A 19620-nucleotide genomic window follows, 5' to 3' on the forward strand; every position below is an offset into this window, starting at 1 on the left:
GATGGCATTGATATAAAGCTTAATGATTCATTTTTTTTTCAGATATGAATACGTATTATATTCTAAAGAGAATACGATACATGGTGGTCCCTAATTACTGGAGAGAATTTGTGAAGTATATTTTGCAAGTGAAAGCTACCTTACCTGGTAACCCTAATGCCCCTCTGTCTCCCCTGTCGCCCTTCGGACCTCTGGATCCATCATTCCCGGCGGAACCGTCCTCGCCTGGAGACCCGGGGTCGCCCTTCTCTCCTGCGGGATTCACACAGTAGGATTAGAAATTCATGGCATTGTTTTAACTAATTGGTTTTGTAACTTTGTTATGTTATCCACGTTCCTAGGCCCTATATCTCTATTATTTATTTATTTATCTATTTATTTATCTATCTATCTATCTATTTATCTATCTATGATATATATATATATATATATATATATATGTAGTTGAAAGAAATTGGACTGAGGCGGCACGTTGCTCTCGATCTTAGTCTCCCTTTTATTAATAACAAATAAAAACAAATAAAAGGGAGACTAAGATCGAGAGCAACGTCCCGCCTCAGTCCAATTTCTTTCAACTATATGCATCCAACAATGCGGCACCGCGTACGTTCGGGACCCAGGGAACTATTTCTCACATTATATATATATATATATATATATATATATATATATATATATATATACTACCCATCCGTCTATCTATTTATCTTCCTATCTATCTATCTATCTATTGCAGCTGTCTATCTAGTTAAGCGCCTGGTTACATTGAAGCTTGATTACTGAAAAAACAAACAAAAACAAAAACCAAGCAAACAAACAACAAGACATAACCAGCAGGACACCAAATATCCAAGTTTAACAGGTCGAAAGTTGCTTTTGCATTGTTTCTGTTGTCTTGCATGGTTACTTAGCGATCAATGACAACCAACCCTCTTTCCTCACGATTGCCCAATCTCGACTAGGTAGGAAACACGTGACGTGACGAAATGATCATTTCGTAACGAAATACAGTCATTTCGTGGACGAAAATGACTGATTTCGTAACGAAAGAGATCATGCGACACTTGGCGCCCCATAGATGCGGTGCCATGGTGATCATACCATCAGTCTCTCATCCAAGCAGACGACTCAACATAGTTCTTACCTCTCCTCCCACTGGATCCTTGACGCCCTCGTTCTCCTCTGGGCCCTTGCTCACCCTTTGGACCTGATGATGAAAAGACAAGGACAAAAACATCGTTTTCAACATCATCTCGGCATTTCCCGTTTGGAGTTCATAATTTTTGAGTTCCTCTTTACTGGAGGAAGCTAATAGTTTTAGATTTGTGTTGGTTAGATATCTTCATGTCCACTTGCCATTCCCTTGATTATCTATCATTCTGCACTGATATCAGTTCAAAAATGGGTACAAAAGGAATGAGGTATTTGACACAGCGCCATCACCGGCAGTTAAATTCAGAGCCATCAACACTGATCTCTATAGGAAACATAAATGGCCCGAATTCACAAAGGTGGTAAATCTTTGTCTATAGTTTAAACCATGGACAAAGATTGTACCACCTTATATTTGACCTATTTCGTTACGAAATGTTCATTTCGTTACGAAATAGGCCATGCGACACTTGGCGCCCCAGTCTTTGTCCATGGTTTAAATCATGGACAAAGATTGTACAACCACCTTCGTATATTCGGGCCTAGAGATCAGTGGCTATCAAAGGTCCTACACTATTATCACGCAGGATGGACCCTTTCCGAGAACGCCTGCGTTGCTCAGAAAAAAAGAAATATATATATATATATATATATATATATATATATATATACTGCAATGATCTTGAAAAGATTTAAAAAAGAAATAATTATGCCAGTGTCATGAGAACTAAACAAAACAACTATTAGATTTTGAAGCTAGACGTGTTTTTCTTTAAGAGCTTCAGAGGAGCTACAATGCTGTCGTGTAGATTACACACACAATTAAAAACCGGAACCGGCCTTTATTTTAAAAGGACCTTTTTGGCAAGTATCCGACTCAGTCTTAAAAATCCCACCAGGGCTGCTGTGGTGCTCCAGTGAAATTCTTCCCCCCTCCCGTCCTTCCCACTTTGCGACTTGTCAGTAGAATTGCTACAGTTGACTCCCGTTATAACACATTCCTCGGGACCGGCAGTTTTCTTTCGTTACGTCGAAATTTTCCTTATAATCGAACAAATAAACAATAAAAATACATAGAGTGGATAACATTCGGCTCTAATTTTTACTTCATTGTAACCGGAATTTCGTTATAACCGTGTTCGTTGAAACGGGAGTGCACTGTATAACATGCGCATGTTAATGCTAAATGGCACCACAAACCAACTAACGAATGTTCATTCTCATCTTGTAACCAAACATGTTTCGGATCTTTGTTTTCTTCTATATTACAGAAATCGTAGCTGAAAATGGAAGAATAATGATATTAATTTAGGTTTAATTGAATAGACGAAGCATGGAACTTCACAGTTTGGAATGATTAACATAATTAAGGAAGGATTACGGAAATCTCCATAATAATGTTAATTGTATGAATGCGGCATCCAGTTGAAATTCCTCAGCTATAGTAATGACGCGTCTTCTTCCACACGGCACTAACCTGGCGGACAATCGCATGTCGCCAGCATCTTCCGCCCAAGGTAGCCGACGTCGTCGTCGAAGTCCTCCTCCATCATGACCAGTCTCTCGACCTCCGGCTCGGCGAGATCACGTGACTGTCGCGAGAGCCGCTGCTCCAGATCGAGCACCTTGTGATAGAGCGTTACGGTAGGGATCAGCGAAACGGAGAGGACCAGACACACGAGGGCGGCACCGCGTAATGCAGGGCGGATCCGTTCCCATGGCGACGGCTGAGAGAGTCTTTGATATGCCGCATCTTGCGAAGAAAGGGAAAAAAAATACCTCGAGGGTTTCTCCGTTGCACAAATTGAATGGATTGTTATGCATAAAATGTGATTGATGTTACATTTGTAAGTCGATTGGGCAGTTTCTAAAGCCTTAGACTTTGGTGTTGCATTCTTGTGAGGAAAAGTAAAATAGTTGCACCATGAAACACAAAATTGTACTTACGTAGTTAAACGCCACATTCATTCCCTTTGTGACGTTTTCCTTCTAGATTTGGCAATATGAAATTAGGTTTGAATTTCGTATTCTCTTTACACCAGCTCGATTAAAACAAACAAACATGTAAAATTTGTAAAATTGATGTAAAGATGTTAAAATTTAAAGCAGCTGATAATTACATAAATCAATCATAGTCCATAAAAGACAAAGAAAGGAATAAACAAACTCGCCATCAGCTAAATTAATACATGAATACATAGATTAAGGAATAGTTGACTAAGAATCTAACAGATTCTAGATAGATAATATTAATTTTGAATTAAGTTGATAGACGAAAAATGATAAATGTGCAAAAAATAAAGGTGATGATAACTTAAATGTGCCTTTAAGATCGGTGGCAAGTACAACAGAGATGGAATAAAATCTTTTCTCATTCACCGTATACATACTACAGATTGAACCAGGCACAAGGTACGCCTCGAGAACTTTGTGTGTGTGCGTGTGTGTACATGTGAAGACAAAATTAGTCGCGCTTCAATGCGTTATCGACAAATTACATCAGACGTGGAATCCATTTCGGATGAATACTTCCTGCGGGTATATCTTACCTCTTTTTCTTTTTTCAGAATTCATGTCTGGAGGAAGACCAGTGGTTACAACAAAGATTTCCACTTTCATCTGTGATGATGTCCGAAAATCAAATTACACTGAATTGCCTCAAACTTGATTTTTCTTCCGGCAAATTAAGAATTCTTAGTTGCGATCACTATAAACGCGGCGCAGACTATACAACGCGGCTGTGGCAAATTTGAGATTAATTAGCGGAATGAAACCGTTCTCATGACACGAGGAAAGTGCATTTCATGAAGTTTCCGCCATGCAATCTTGGCAATAGTGCAGTCACTTTGTGTGCTGTCTACTGCAAGTTTTGTACGGCATGTATATACGGGGGATTACAGCAACAACAAGTACTCTTTATCGTCAGTTTCCTTATTCTTGTATATTCTGAGTGACACCATGATAATAATGATAATGAGAATGATATCAATAATAGTAATGATGGTAATAATAATAATGATAATAATGATAATAAATAATGACAATAATGATAATAATAATAATCATCATCATCATGATAAAAAGGAAAATACTATTATCATTATCATGACCATGAATATCATCATTACTATCATTATCGTCAGCATCATTAGTACTATCATTATTATTCTCATTCTTCTTGTCATTATCATGAATAACTTTAATGATAACAATAACAATGATTAGTAGAAGTAATTTGGACATTGATTTCTTCTAGACTGTTATTATTCCTACAACATATGCAATAATGATGACGTAATCCTATTTTGTGATTAAAGTAAATGATTTTCTTTCGATTTAATTCATAAATATATATATATATATATATAGATATAGATATAGATATAGATATACGACTGTGATTATATACATATATATGTATATAGTGTACATATATATATATATATATAATATATATATATATATATATTATGTACATAATTATATTGGTATGTGTGTATTTGTGTGTTAAGTTACATACAATTTGACTGTGACGAATAGCGTAAGAGACGAAGAATATGAAGATATAATTATCACCATTTCGTAAAAACATGTGACACCTTAATATTTAACAACTTTTTTTTTTCTAACACAGCTCCGATCTTGGCGAAACCTCAACCATTCAGTTTGTTTGATTTCACTCATCCTCTCAAAAGCCAATTTGAATATGAGGTGGAATAATTGCCCTTTAAGTCGCCATATCGCAGCTGCGTGTGAAAAATGAGTGTGAACATAACACGCGTGTTTACACCTTCTCATCATCAGTACGAGTGCTGCGGGATACAGAATGAAGAAGGAGAAAAAGAAGAAGAAAGGAGAACAAAAGACAATAATAAAGAGAGAGGGAAAGATCGCTGAACAAATTTGAGATCAGGGCTTTTGTTTACCGCGATCAAATTTGTATTTGGAAAACGAAGACAGGCGATTTCCACCGCATTTGGAGCGGCTAAGCACCGGTACGGTGGCCTTGCTTCGGCTGACAGATGGGCGGATTCTCCCCCCTATGGTCTCACCTGGGCAGGTGAGAGGTACTTATCAATCAGAGATTTCTCAACCCGTATCTTCGCTTGAGAGGAAGAAGAATATTCTCAGCAGAGCTACGCATGATCGCAAATGCGCGGCTAGTGACCGTTGTCATAATAATATCACGCTGATTAATCATGCGCTTTACCAAACATTGTGTTTTAAAATGTTTTAGATATAGTTGTGAATGATTTTCGAAAAGTGTTTGTCCTCTTTAGACTGCATTCCTCGATGATTTATTAAAAAAAAAAAAGTCTTAAGGAGAATGCCTCCCCATCCGCCTCCCAGTTTCCCCCTGGTGCAGCTGACGTTGTGTGGCATTTTTATCATGAATAATAAATATTTATTGATAAAAATTTGATCATTCACAATCCGGTGGAGAGCAAAACTAGTCTCTTATGCCTTTTGTTATACTATCTGCAAAGATACTTTTCAGTCGGCTGAAGATAAAACGTCAAATCTTTACGAAATCGTTTTGTCTCATGGAGGAGCCGCTGTGGGGCTCAGTGGATAAAGACCACGAACTCTGAATCATGAGGTCCCTGGTTCGAGACCACTGGCAGCATGTAGTAGTTGTGCCATAAGGGCAAGCAGGGAGGTGGGAAGAGACCACTTCCCTGGGGCAAGACACTCTATCCTGATGTATTGTCTATAATAGACCTCAGGGGGAGACTCAAAGCCATCTTTCACGTGGCGGTTTGCTCATAAGCATTTACGCTAAGTGTTTCCATAGAAACCACGGAATGGTGGTCCAGACACACACCAACACACACACACACATCGTCTGGAGGTGGTGTGGTTCAGTGAATAAGACAACGGACTGTCAATCCGAAGTCTGTGGTTCGAGTCCCCTGGCTGCGGCAGTCATGTCCCTGGATGGGCGAGGCATTTTATCGTCACTGCTTATAGTCCTTTGGAGGGGACTTACAGCCACCAGTCCCATGGTTGCTTGCATGCTTACAAGCGTTCATTGCTTCCCTAGCAGCCACGTAAAACAGACTTTCACACACAAAACGAAAACAAAAATATCTGAAGTTGATTTCTCAGTGTTGCAATAAGCTGGTCGACGACGGCTACGAAACTCAGGGAGATTAACAGTGTTGAAGACAATGAAGATAATAACCACAGTAGTGAGGAGGAGGAGGAGCTAGGAGGAGGAGGAGGAGGAGGAAGAGGAGAATTAGAAGGATGAGGATGTGAATGAGGGGGAAGAGGAGGAGGAGGAGGTGGAGGAGGAGAAGGCCAAGGAAGAGGACAGATGACCTTTTGCAGCAGTCATGGGAGTTTAAAGTGGTGGGTCTCACTGCAATATTATAAACTATCTACCAATAGGCCATGACTTTTGTGCCAATCTATTAAACTTGGTACAAGACCAACATGATTGATGATGGCAAATTCAACCTCAAGCAATCAAAACATTCTAAAAAGAGCTCTAAAAGAAAAGTACGGTTTTTGTTTTGTTTGCTGATTTTAGTCGTGTTTTCTATAGATGAAAATATAAATTTTCGATCGTAAATCAAATGCTGTGTCGTCAGCATGAAAGTTGTTATTTTCATCAAACAGGAGGTGATTCACTCTTTATTATCCTACACAGTCAGTGAGAGCTACTCTTATCATACCATGGTCACACCTTTAACGCTGTCAGAGGTGCCAGAAGCTGTATCGACGCCCGTTCGAAATACCGAACATCGTCATGAAAGGGCCAAGCTCTTAACGCTTTATGATCAAAAACCTTATACTGGCTCCTGTAAATTTTACACTCAGCTGCCTAAAACTTCCCACGGAAACACTCTATCTTATTTTTATTTAATTTCTGAACGAGACGACAAGTGTCGTGCTTTTTAGAGAATGGCTCAGCTGAAATCGTGGCGCCAGGCAATACCAGGCGTCAACCAGGCTTCAACGGCGGGCCGTTGACATCAGGTCCGTTAACCCTATCGTGGCCAAAGTCAAGACGATCATGTACGAAAGCAATGACATCATTTTTGACAAAGTGATCGTGAGGGGAGCTGCCACCTTTGCGGGCGTATACGATCACAATTCTCAAGGCAAGGAACGACCTTTGCCTCCATCTGCATTGCACTGTATCCAAGAATGACCTAATGGTGGCATGTCTGTCAAAAAAGGAAGCCTTTTTTACTCGTTAAATGAATATCGGGTGGTGTGCAATTTTTTTTTCTCCCTTCTGAAGCTCTCAATGCAAGATCACATGTGGAACCAGTGTGATATCGATTTACGGTATAGAATGGAAGAATCGAAGGAGACAAAATTATGTATCCAGCTCAAAATCGAAGCGACCTCTTTTGCCTCTCTCTCTCCACTCTCCTCCTTGTATATCTATTTCTTTCCTCTCCTGTCTTTCCTCACCCCCCCCCCCCAATCTACCTCCATGATGAGAGGAATTTCTTACGAGCGACAAACACGTGACACGGGGCATCATTAGTATCAGACTGAAAAATCAATATGACACGTGATGTTCATCGATTCTACAGGGCTGAGTACTACGCCAGATCCCGCTCTCCGCGCAATAACGTAGATCCAGTCCTCTGTGTCTACATAATCATATTAGCGCCACACATCCCCAGCAATATCTACTATACATGCCGGAGGGTAATGTCGTATGGCAGTTGACATCACCGTAAAAAAAAAAAAGTCCAAAGGCGAGAGAACTTACGCTTCCAAAAATACTACGTCTTGATCGGAGTGTATTGACATTGAGTAACTAATAATCCTTTTGCAGCATCCGGTGTAGCATAGGGTAACTGGAGGATAACTCAGAATTACTGCTGCTAGTAATTGGTATATCAATGCGCAGCACACACTTTGATCTGTCACGACAGGATCAAAATTGTATTTGTTTCGTCATGATTTCTACAAACTGGACATGAAATGATTTAAGATTTATATAACGTGCAGTTATTAGTTTACTCTGCGTCTGAAACATCGCAAGCAACGCTTCAGTTACATACCAACAGAATATATTAGGCATAGTTATATATAAACATCATTACGACAATAATCATGTTTCACTGCTATCCTTAAAGGGATGGTACCGTTTTGATTGGGATGGGAATTCAGATTTTTTTTTTTTTTTTTTTTGCGAGATGATTACAAGCCACTCATGAATATTAAAGGGCATACAATTCTAGGAGGAATTAAAAGTTTATTTGATGAAAATCGGTTTAGAAATGGCGGAGATATCTAAAAACAAAATAAAACAAAGTGGTCCTAATAAAAGGTGGCACCCACCTTTTATCAGTAGGGTCCTACTCTTTGTTTTGATTTGTTATATCTCCATTTCAAAACCAAATTTCATCAAATAAACTTTGAATTCCTCTTATATTTGCTAGAAATGTATGTTCTTTAATATTTCATTGGAGGTTTCTCATTATCTCACACAAAAAGTTGGAAACTTGAAGTCCCATCTCAGCCACAACTATACCATCCCTTTAAAGTATCTTGAGCTCTGAGTCAGAAACATCGGCTTCGTTGTCTTTGAAGCAAATGATACACAAGACTCATGAGTTTAAAATGTTACGCTAGTTGGTTATGGTTATGAAATCCCTATTGAAATTTTCTATGGCTCAGCAACTAGGACTTAAAAAATATATTCATATAAATATGTTCAGTATAACTCTCATATTCTCTCTGCTCCGTTATGTTTCATTCCCCGCATTCAATGAATTTAAATGTTGTCTATTTCATAGACGCATATTATGCTTTAGAGACAGAAACTTTTTCATCATTTTCATGATAATTATTTCCTTATGTTATGATTATCATATCATATTGCTATGTTATATCATTTACTGTGTCGTTATTATTCTATCATCATTATCAGCATCAATATCACTATTACTACTGTCACCACCACCACCACCATCATCATCATCATCATCATCATCATCATCATCATCATCATCATCATCATCATCATCACTAATGTTAAAATCATCAGAATTATCACTAGAGTATAAATCCATCGCGGGTTTCACTCAGAGCTTTACTCGACGCAGCTCAAGATCACAGCTCATATCTCACGGACATGGTCATTAAACACGAGTTCATGGCGTCTATGTAACACTTACATGTACTGTACGGTAGTGATAATGATGGTCTTATGTACCCAGGGTAGCCTGTCAAGTATAAACACGGGTCTTCCCAGAGGACCTGTCATTATCATTTTTGCGCCACCATTCGCAGACATTTTAGCCACCTAAGTTTATTAATAAGTGAGACAGTGTTAATAGTTAAATGTCTTGTCCAAGGTTGTATACTTGTCATTGTCGTTCTACTGGTAAGATTGCTATAGAGGCAGAGATATTCTACCACACTTCCATATTAAAGGCACAATTTACCATTTGCAGATGAAACAAAACCCCAGCATTAGTGCTTCAAAATAGTTCTAAAATGTGAGTTAGGGAGAGGAACAACCAATGTAAAAATTTGAACCAGTATAATCAACATTATTAAGTATTGTTAAATACACAAAATGTGAACAATAGTTATAATAAGAATGTTTTCAGACTAAACCATCTACAGTTATGGTTTAATGAGAAATATAGTAATATCTCCTTATATTTTGGGTTTTATTGCAAAAATTTTATATGGTATGTTTGGGATATAACTGACCTGCACATATACAATGCATCAAATGTGATATCTTGAACATTTTTAAATCATTGCTTCCAAAGGTAAACAGGACCTTTAAGGATGATTTTAGCTTATCAAGAAGCAAAGTTGTAATGGTATAAATGCTATATGCTTTTCAAAATTTGATGTGACGTCTACCGTAGAATTCAGATATGATAAATTAAGATATGCTGTAGAAAGGATAATTTCGGAAAATTAAAAACTTGCAACAGTATTGGAATTGACGAGGAAAAAGAATAACAGAACAAGATGAAGCTGAATATAAATTTGGCATTATAGTATGATATATAGACCTACTCCTCGCGAAACGTATTCATATTTATTGACGGTCTATTTTCAAGAACTCCTGGAATAACCTAACCCCAGACCCTTTGTACAGACCAGAATAATCACAAGTGATTATGATACACGGGCATTCTTCACTGGAGGTAATATTGCAGCATGCGGTGCATGCAGTGTTGTACGCCAGATGCCTCACACAGATAGTCAGTCACTCGCTAGGTTGAGTCACCTTTTTTGTTGTTGAGAACATCCCTCATCATCTTCTACCATCTCGTATACCTCTGTCATCGAGTGAGAATCAAAATAGGGGTCAAAATAAAACGACAACACACACACACACACACACACACACACACACACACACACACACATACACACACACACACACATGCGCCACAAAATATTCTCCGCCTGCATCAGAGTGAGAGGTTAATTGATATTGCAGGGATTCAAGAATATGGACGATTAGATATCATGACTTGACGTGCACAAAGACAGTCTTCTCGCCTTCTCCTCTCCACTTTCTTTTTCCACCCTACTTGAAGAGGAGTTTGGGGGAACAGAAGGGATTTTGATGTGACAGAGAACATCCTTGATGCTTTGTCCGAATTTCGTCAAAGACCGAAATATCAAGCTCTACCGCTGTTCATCCGATACGTGAGAGAGGGAGGGAAAAAAATGTGTCAACAACACTTAGGATGACGGCTGTAATTGTGTTTCGGTACATTACTTCTCTTTTTAACGCGTATAGCATATACTTCTTAAGGGGCTTCTTCATGTTCTGATAGTGGACATGGTTTAACTGTATTGGTAACTGGTATGGGTATTCATCCATATTCTCTAGGATGATAATGTTTTTGTTTTTTTAATCAAAAGGTCATATTTGTTATAACATGGAATGGATTCGAAGTGCTGGTGGATGCAGTGATAATTTTGAGTCTAGAAAATAATTACAGGTATAATTTGGAATTTCTAATTCAATTAATAATTTTAGATTACTCGTAAATTTATATTACTCCATTTACTCTTTGATTTCTCACTGAATTTGGGAGGTCATTGAGGAAAGACCAAAGAAATGCGGGGGCTAGAACCCTCAGTACTTCTTAATTCGCATAAAATGCAATTCCCTATACGGGATTCGAATCCTCACACGATTGAAAGCTGATCTTACATGTCGCTCGAGGGTCTGTTTAAATATGTAGGGAAATCTAAGAATGGAAAGAGAAAGGCAGTGTCCTGTATTCAGTGTCTCATTCATCTATATTTCAAGGACTTATCACATAACTTTTTAAGTATATCTACACAGTCTGATGATATGCAGCCACTGCTGAATAGATAAGACGCCCCGTCACCATGGAAACAGGTTATTTAATTTATTTACAAACCTTTAGCTTCGTTTTAATTGCCTTTCCTTAGGAAAAAAAAAAATCTTGTGTGCACTATGTAACGTTGAGCTATCTTTGGTACCGTCATGATAACGTTATACACAGAACGCTGTTGCCTATTCACCATATTTCTGTTTTTGGTGTGTGTTATTTATTTATTTATTATTATTTTTTTTTTTTTGGGGGGGGAGGGGTTGGGCGAAGGTGTGTATTATTGTATAATTACATTCATCTATAATCTTTTTTCTCTCAGTCCACTATCTTATACCTCTCAGTGTCTAAATGTGAGCATGTGTGTGTGTGTGCGCGCGCGCGCGCGTGTGTGTGTGTGGATCGATGTACTGTATGTAGCATGCATGTGTGTATGTATGAAAATACTTAATCCATGCATGTGTATGACTATGATATGCATGTTAATGCACCAAAGGAGTCCTAAATTCCAGCCTTAAATCGCTGTTGACACGCTAATGATGTACTTTGCCCTTGTGCAATGAACGCCGCGATAAGCGTACGATGAGTTGGTATGTAGACACAAAGGCTGTCTTATAGCTGGCCATGAAACGAAATCTTTAGCATACACAGACACAAAAAACATATTCTAGTGTATGTATATAATACATATATATATATACATATATATATATATATATATATATATATATATATATATATATATATATATATATCATATATTCCCGGCGGAGACCAATTTTTCAACTCTTGCTACGCACCGATTTCTCCTTCCTTTCTCACATCTCATATTATATATATATATATATATATATATATATTGGTCTCCGCCGGGAATATATGATATATATATATATATGAGATTAATGCCATTTTAGGTTTTAATCTCATATATATATATATATCATATATTCCCGGCGGAGACCAATTTTTCAACTCTTGCTACGCACCGATTTCTCCTTCCTTTCTCACATCTCATATTATATATATATATATATATATATATATATATTGGTCTCCGCCGGGAATATATGATATATATATATATATGAGATTAATGCCATTTTAGGTTTTAATCTCATATATATATATATATCATATATTCCCGGCGGAGACCAATTTTTCAACTCTTGCTACGCACCGATTTCTCCTTCCTTTCTCACATCTCATATTATATATATATATATATATATATATATATATATATATATATATATTATATATTATATTCATTCTTTATCGATTATATGTGGTAAAGTTGATCGATAAACTTGCATTTCCTGCTTGCCCAGTTATTATAGGCATTAATATGCAATGGTATGATAAAGAGCACCATCAAATCTATATGCAAGTAAGACACTCCTTTTAAATGCTGATTTTTGTGCAACGAGAACTGAAGGAAGCATAATATTATCCCGCCGTAAAATAATGAAGAGTACTTTGTATCTTATTTCATACACGCGATTTTTGTGGAATTCGTGTGGGACGACTTTATTATGACTAATTTGCTCGTTTCTTCGTTCAAGAAAATGTTACAGTTATTTGCTAGCTGTTCACAGACACGGTTCTAGAGTTACGTTCTCTCTCTATTTGTAATCCGAACTTGTCCGCTGGAGAAGTATTAAATGACGAGGAAAACAATAACAACAACATTAATGATAATAATGATAACAACAACAACAACAATAACAATAACAACAACAACAACAACAACAACCACAACAAGGAGGGAAATTTGCAGTTTGGAATTTAGTCTCATTGCTTGATTGGTTTTGGTTTCTTCCAAGATCACGACCTTTCACATGCTCTTTTAAATTCACCACAAATTCAAGCTCTGATACAACCTGTACATCGATGAATGCGCGCCTGCGATGTAATCATTCAATGTGCAGACGTGTCGTGCAGGGCGACCCATGAAAGGGTTTTGTGTTGATCGTTCTTCGCAATAATGGAGAACTGATAGTTGCAGTCATAATGATGGTGATTATAACAAATGAACATTGTAATCATCATAAGGTTTGCCGTAACCAGGATGGCTCCTAATCACGACCCAATCATTGCCAGGTGTTCCTGTAGTAACACCTACAGGTCAGAGAGGGGACAAAATGGCGCCTAACGTCCTGTTCGAGGTGCGGTTCGAACCCATTAGGATCTCATGTTTGATATCCAATGCCCTTACCCAATAAACCACAGTGCTCCTATGTAGTAGTCCAAGGAATCAAATGCATGTATTTATGATTGTAAACGAAAGTCTACTTTTTGAAATACACCATATAAAGTCACTCATATGCTACATTAAATTGAGAGAAAAAAAAAAAAAAAAACAAGTCTTCTCAAATGAAAAACATTGTGTGACAAGATACAATTCCGTCCCTGCATTTGAAGCGGATTCTACTCTGTGGGTATTAGTGTTCGACTGTTCTACTCTTTTACGAGCTCAGAGGCTTAACCACTTTCTCATGGCGCTGCTATTGACTGCGATTTCGAGTATAATGAACGTCGAGGTTTTTGTTTGCGTGCCACACATCGGTCCGCAGTTTGAATTTCAAATGGAAATTGTATCGACAGAAATCCTTGCTTCATTTCTATGTTATTGTGGAAATGAATGTTGATCAACATGACAGTGATGCCGGTATGGTATAGTCTCTAATGCGCAAATAATCACGAACAGTCTATCACAGTTTTACTGCACAATCCGATTTCAATTATTGAGTCACAATTCTCTTTTGTTTTTGCAAAGCTAAAATTACGTAATTTTTAGTGATATGAAGACAGAGCGTATAAACACTTGAAACAAGACAGCTGGTATAGGATTATGGAAAACCTTGAAGAAAAATTCAAATTTTTAATGGGCTTTGGCATTTTTTTCCTTCATGTATAGAGTTGAGGCTCGGGTTCAGAACGAGTTGCTAACCGAATGTGACCCTGTTTAATACGTGGTTTACTGCTCCAGTCACTGCTAATACCAATCCAACATCAATTCCAACGTCTTGTAATGTTGCTCGGATTCAGCTTTACGCAGCTGTCCTGCTGCCGACGGACAACCTTAACATGTCGACAGAGGATGAGCACAGATAACGGGGCTCCCACATTCTTTAAAGGGGAAGTCCACCTTAAAAGATTACTTTGCGTTAATAGAAGCAGAATGATTAGAGGAACAGAACAGTAATATAGTTTGAGAAAATTCTGATCAAAACTAAGAACATTTCTTTGTGAGTTTGTGATCGGTCGAATTCAAATTGGCAATTTTGTGATGTCACTCGCGAGCTCAACCCCTATTTTGCTTTATGATATGAAATTAGGAGTTTTGATTTCCAATCGTATATGCACCCTTAATATAAACATTGTTAATGTTTTTCTATACAACTCCTGCACAGAAAGACATATTCCGTCATTAATAATGAAAAAAGAAATTTTATGAAATTATATGCACGGGGCAAATGGAAGGTAAGCTCATGCTACATCACGGAGTGGTCAATATTTTGTTAGATTGGTCACGCCTTCAAAATTTCATAACTTTTTTTTTATCGTTAATCAGATTTAATCAAAACCGTCACTATGTTGTTCCTTTCATTATTTCTGGTTCTGTTAAAATAAACAACTTATTTTTAGGCCAGATATTCCCTTTGAGATAGAATTGGCGGCATTGTCTTCGCTGTTTTCTTCGCTAGACGAAAGAACAGAATAAAACAAAATTAAATAAAACCAGGAAAGAATAGCGACAGCCCCTCTTGGATGATATAGCGTCAAGTTGATCAGTTAGAGCAGTGCTTGTTAGCAGTGCTTGTACTGCTGAGGCAACCGTGAGAATATGAGGCCGTTGTGATCATTGATATGATTGTTGTTTTTGTTGATGATGATCATGATGAGGAGGAGGAGTGAGAAGAAGAAGAAGATTACCATCATCATCATTATCGTCATTATCATCGTCATATTTTTCATCACCATTACTGCCAGTGTTACCGTAATTACCACTATTACTTCTATATTGCATTGCCTTAATTATCATTATCAGTAGAAGTAGTAGTAGTAGTAGTAGCAGTAGGAGGAGGAGTTAGTACCTCGTACTAACTCCTCCTACATAGTACCTCGTGAACTTCGTGGTAGAAATGATTTTGTTGTCATTATGTATTAGAAAATAGTTGCTTTTTTGTCTTGTTTGTTTGAGGAGTCGCTACCTCTGAAAAAAAAAACATTGATGACAACCTCTTAATCATTGCCATTTCAGACAGAAAAAATTAATATTGTTTGAATGTCATTTACACACAAACACCCACACTTACACACACTCGAGACGAAACAAAGCGGGAAAAGAGTCAGAATCGATTTTTTTTTTTTCGTGACCTTACCTCCAGAGGTTTCTCGATGGTGCTGAGAGTCGGATCGCAGATGTGTTGTTTCCCACTCATTCCTATGGTCTCCTACACTCGGCTCACTACAGCAGTCCGTCCTGTTTGGACACATCTCTTCCTTTTTATCCTCCCCTAAAACTTCTATCATGATGACGCCAGGGTTATGTCGATCAAATTTCGACTACATGCATGAAACTAATCCACACCGATTAGATGATGATGATGATGATAGAGGTGAGATATGCTAACGAAGCAAGTCCTCGTTTTTTCCCTCTCTCCCTCTCACTTTCTGAAGCACTCTTTCCGCGCTCTGATCGCGATTTTCGAGTTCTTTAATATTACAGAGCCAGCGTAAGTTATCCGGTCGTCGGAAGCATTCAACCAGCTCTCCTTCGCATGGCTGTAGAGAGGTGCTCATATGTGGGTGCACTTTCTTTACCGCCGCGAGAGCTGAGCACAAGACACTTTTCACAATACTCTCTAGTAACACAAATACACGCTCACAAAAAAACAGGCGTCGTATTATCGCCGCTCCTGAGAAGAATATGTACAAATATCCTTGAGGCTGAACTGGCTCTTTAATCCGATTTCAAACTCTCCTCATTTCTAAGTTTTCGTCTGGGCTAATCGCCTGGATCCCTTTTCCCTTCTCGCTCTTGTTGATGTGATGCAATGCAGCAGACGACCGATGAGTACCAAAGGGTTCCCCGGTGCGATAATACTGGGGGTACAGTGCTCTAACCGATATCAGCTAGCGCTTGGCCGCTTTTTTCGTTTCTGGTCGCTTCGTACTCTCCGCGGTTTCGCCAATCTCCTGTTTCTACAAAGTTTTCCATCTCTGCTCGGCTCGGCTGTGCTGGGTGTGAATGTACCCACCAGACGAAATGTCATGGCAACATTCCGCATCATATACGGCGAATCCGGAAATGTCATCGGAGCTTTTGCGTTCCAAATAGTAAAAAAATAAAAACAAAAACAACAACTAACCTATGGAATAGTAACTGGCCCAGATACAAGAATTTAATACATAATTTGCATCTCTGCTGGTGTTAAAAACTTCCTCGCTTCCTATTTTCATGTATGTATGTATGTATGTATGTATGTATGTATGTATTTATTTATGTTTTATGTATGTATATATGTATTTATGTTTTATGTATGTATATAAGTATGTATGTATTTATTTGTTTATTTATTTAGCTATTTATTCATTTATTTATTTATTCATTTGTTTATTCATTTATTCATTGATCTTTAGAAAGAGAGCTATTTTAAAACGAACATGTTTAATTAATGATGATCCATGCCCTCGAGTCACAGAATCTAAGATATGGATCTGATGTTACTTCAAACATTGCAGGTTTTCAACATCTCACCACGCGCGATAGTCCGAAGATGCGTTTACAACAGCCTGGTTGACGAGAGCTCATGGAACCGTCAATGATATTCAAGTGACATACCAAACCAGGCAAGATGTACTGGACTGTGCTGAGCGTTAATTCATATTGTACTTCGGAATATTCAGACGATTCGATAAAAAAATGATAACAAAAACATTCATCATAATAATGAATAATGATAGTGACTAACATGACAAGGACACACACACACACACACACACACACACACACACACACACACACACACACACACACACACACACACACAAAGATTATGATGTCAACTACAGAGTACTTGAAAGTATCATAGTGCAAAATGACTGAAGACTATGCCATGCAGAACGGGATGTGAATTTCCATCTTGCGATGAATTGTGGGAAGTGAACTTCCAAGCGGATATATAGGTTCATCGCACTTCGATAAGAGAACGTATTGTGGAGGCATCGGGTGATCTATCTTCGCTACCATGACAACGGCACACAACAGCCATCCAGCGAACTCTTATAAATTTGAGGAACACCAAAGCTAACTTAATGAATATCTTAGCTTTCCCTTCCCTTAATGTGTGGACGTAACGAGCATTCACAGTTCTGTTGTTTTGTTTACGTGAAAAAAAAAATGCATTTGCTCCCATGTAAATATAGGACTTGAAGATTTATTGCTATTTAGAAATAATGAGATTTAGTGAGAAGATATGTGTTGTCCAATTGAGGGAAAATCCATACATATCATAACTACACATATTGTGTTCCTTTTGTTAAATCTGCTCTTGCTTTTAGCAGGCATACTCTTAGTTGAAAAACAACAACAAACAAACATGCAGCTGGCCTTCCTATTGAGATTTCCCGTGACGTCATCCTAGCAGCCCATTAATGTAAGATCCCCTAAATGATTAGACCTAGCTTAAAACAAAACCGTCCTTGATGATTGATATCAGTTATTTACCATCTGCTTTGGGGGAGAATATTTCAAGACTAATTAAGAGAAGCGTTTGCAAAGAGTACCAGTCGTTTAATGCCTAATCATCATTTTGGTGTGCTAGTTCCCTCCCTCTCCTGTCTTTTCTTTATTTGTTCTGATTCAGACCATCTTGGGAAATCGTTGGAATTAAAATGTGTAATTTATGACTAATTTTCGTCAAACGAGTATGGAGACGCTAAATAAGATGGGTCGGTATTTTATCCGTGTTTTTGTCAGAGAAGGCGTAGATTGAGCTGCTTACAGTTCGTTATTTCGAAGATTCGTTAATTAAAAAATGAAATAAAGTTCGTTAAAGGGTATAGTACGCACCTTCATTTCGTTTTCGGACCAACGAACCTTTGCAATAACAAAGCTTATTTCATTTTCGGAACAACGAACCTTCGGAATGATGCCACAAATGTTCGTATTAACGAATCATATTTCATTTTTGGATTAACGAGTATCTAGGTAGCCTATAAGGAATTTGTGCGTTTCAGAATAACAAACCTTCGGAATAACGAATCTTGTTTCATGATCGAATTAACGAACCTTCGGAATGAGAACATCACAGGCTTGACCCTACATAGCAGCCTACTAGTATTTGCTGCTTGAATTTTATTTCCCCATCGAATCCTGTGGGAATTTTTTGACAGACATTTTCTTCCTATCATCCTGAAACTGGCATCTCCGAATATCAACAAATATCTTAATATTGGAGAAAGATTAGACGGGGCAGGATGAGTTTGTCAAATCTTCGCAAAATCAGCAAAGACTTGTCGCGGCCTACACACATTTATATCCAAACTGACTTAACAAAGAATCTTATTCTAAAAAGTGTTGCCTAATTGGAATAAGAAACAATTAAGACTCTTTTGAAATTCTGCGACTGAAGCAAACAATAATATCATTTGAACTATAAGGGCTCAAAAGAAATACTTGGTTTACGTGTTTTGTTTTGTTTTACGTACTATGATTGTGAGACACTATGAGCACTAAAAATCATCATGCAAAAAAAAAAAAAAATGAATACACCACAGGAATGTGGTTTTCGTGACGTAATATGGGTTAATCCGTTGCCTACGGACCCCAACTATCACAAGTTCTACTGCCCATGAGTCCACAACAACTTAGTTTATGTACGTATGATATTGTTTGCGTGTTTGTAAGTTGCTTTTTACCGATTATCTGAAATGGATTATTAGGGATTCTACATACTGCAATCCGAACGTGCGTGCATATTCGGACATGTGATGCGGACGCACTTTGCATTGTGTCTGGTGTAGTATGGGGCGTCGTGGGCGTGGGAGGAAGATTAGGCGCTTCCCAATGAAGGATGAAGTGTTTACAATATGGCTGATACTTGGTGATAGCATTATACCTCGATCGATGTATTACTCATCATTG

The 19620-nt window shown here is 37.9% G+C and overlaps 1 protein-coding gene across 1 annotated transcript in view; it reads right to left on the reverse strand.

Annotated features, from left to right (window-relative positions):
• LOC140244839 (uncharacterized) overlaps positions 1–16004 on the reverse strand; it is a 28428-nt gene extending 12424 nt beyond the window's left edge. Inside the window, exons 1-4 of the mRNA XM_072324449.1 lie at positions 15854–16004; positions 2630–2905; positions 1145–1207; positions 145–252 (exon numbers count right to left, since the gene is read on the reverse strand). Coding sequence (XP_072180550.1) covers positions 145–252; positions 1145–1207; positions 2630–2905; positions 15854–16004 — 598 coding nt within the window. The remainder of the gene's footprint in view (positions 1–144; positions 253–1144; positions 1208–2629; positions 2906–15853) is intronic.
• Positions 16005–19620: the final 3616 nt, after the last annotated feature.

Source organism: Diadema setosum, chromosome 21 (assembly GCF_964275005.1).
Source record: "Diadema setosum chromosome 21, eeDiaSeto1, whole genome shotgun sequence".
Taxonomy (NCBI): domain Eukaryota; kingdom Metazoa; phylum Echinodermata; class Echinoidea; order Diadematoida; family Diadematidae; genus Diadema; species Diadema setosum.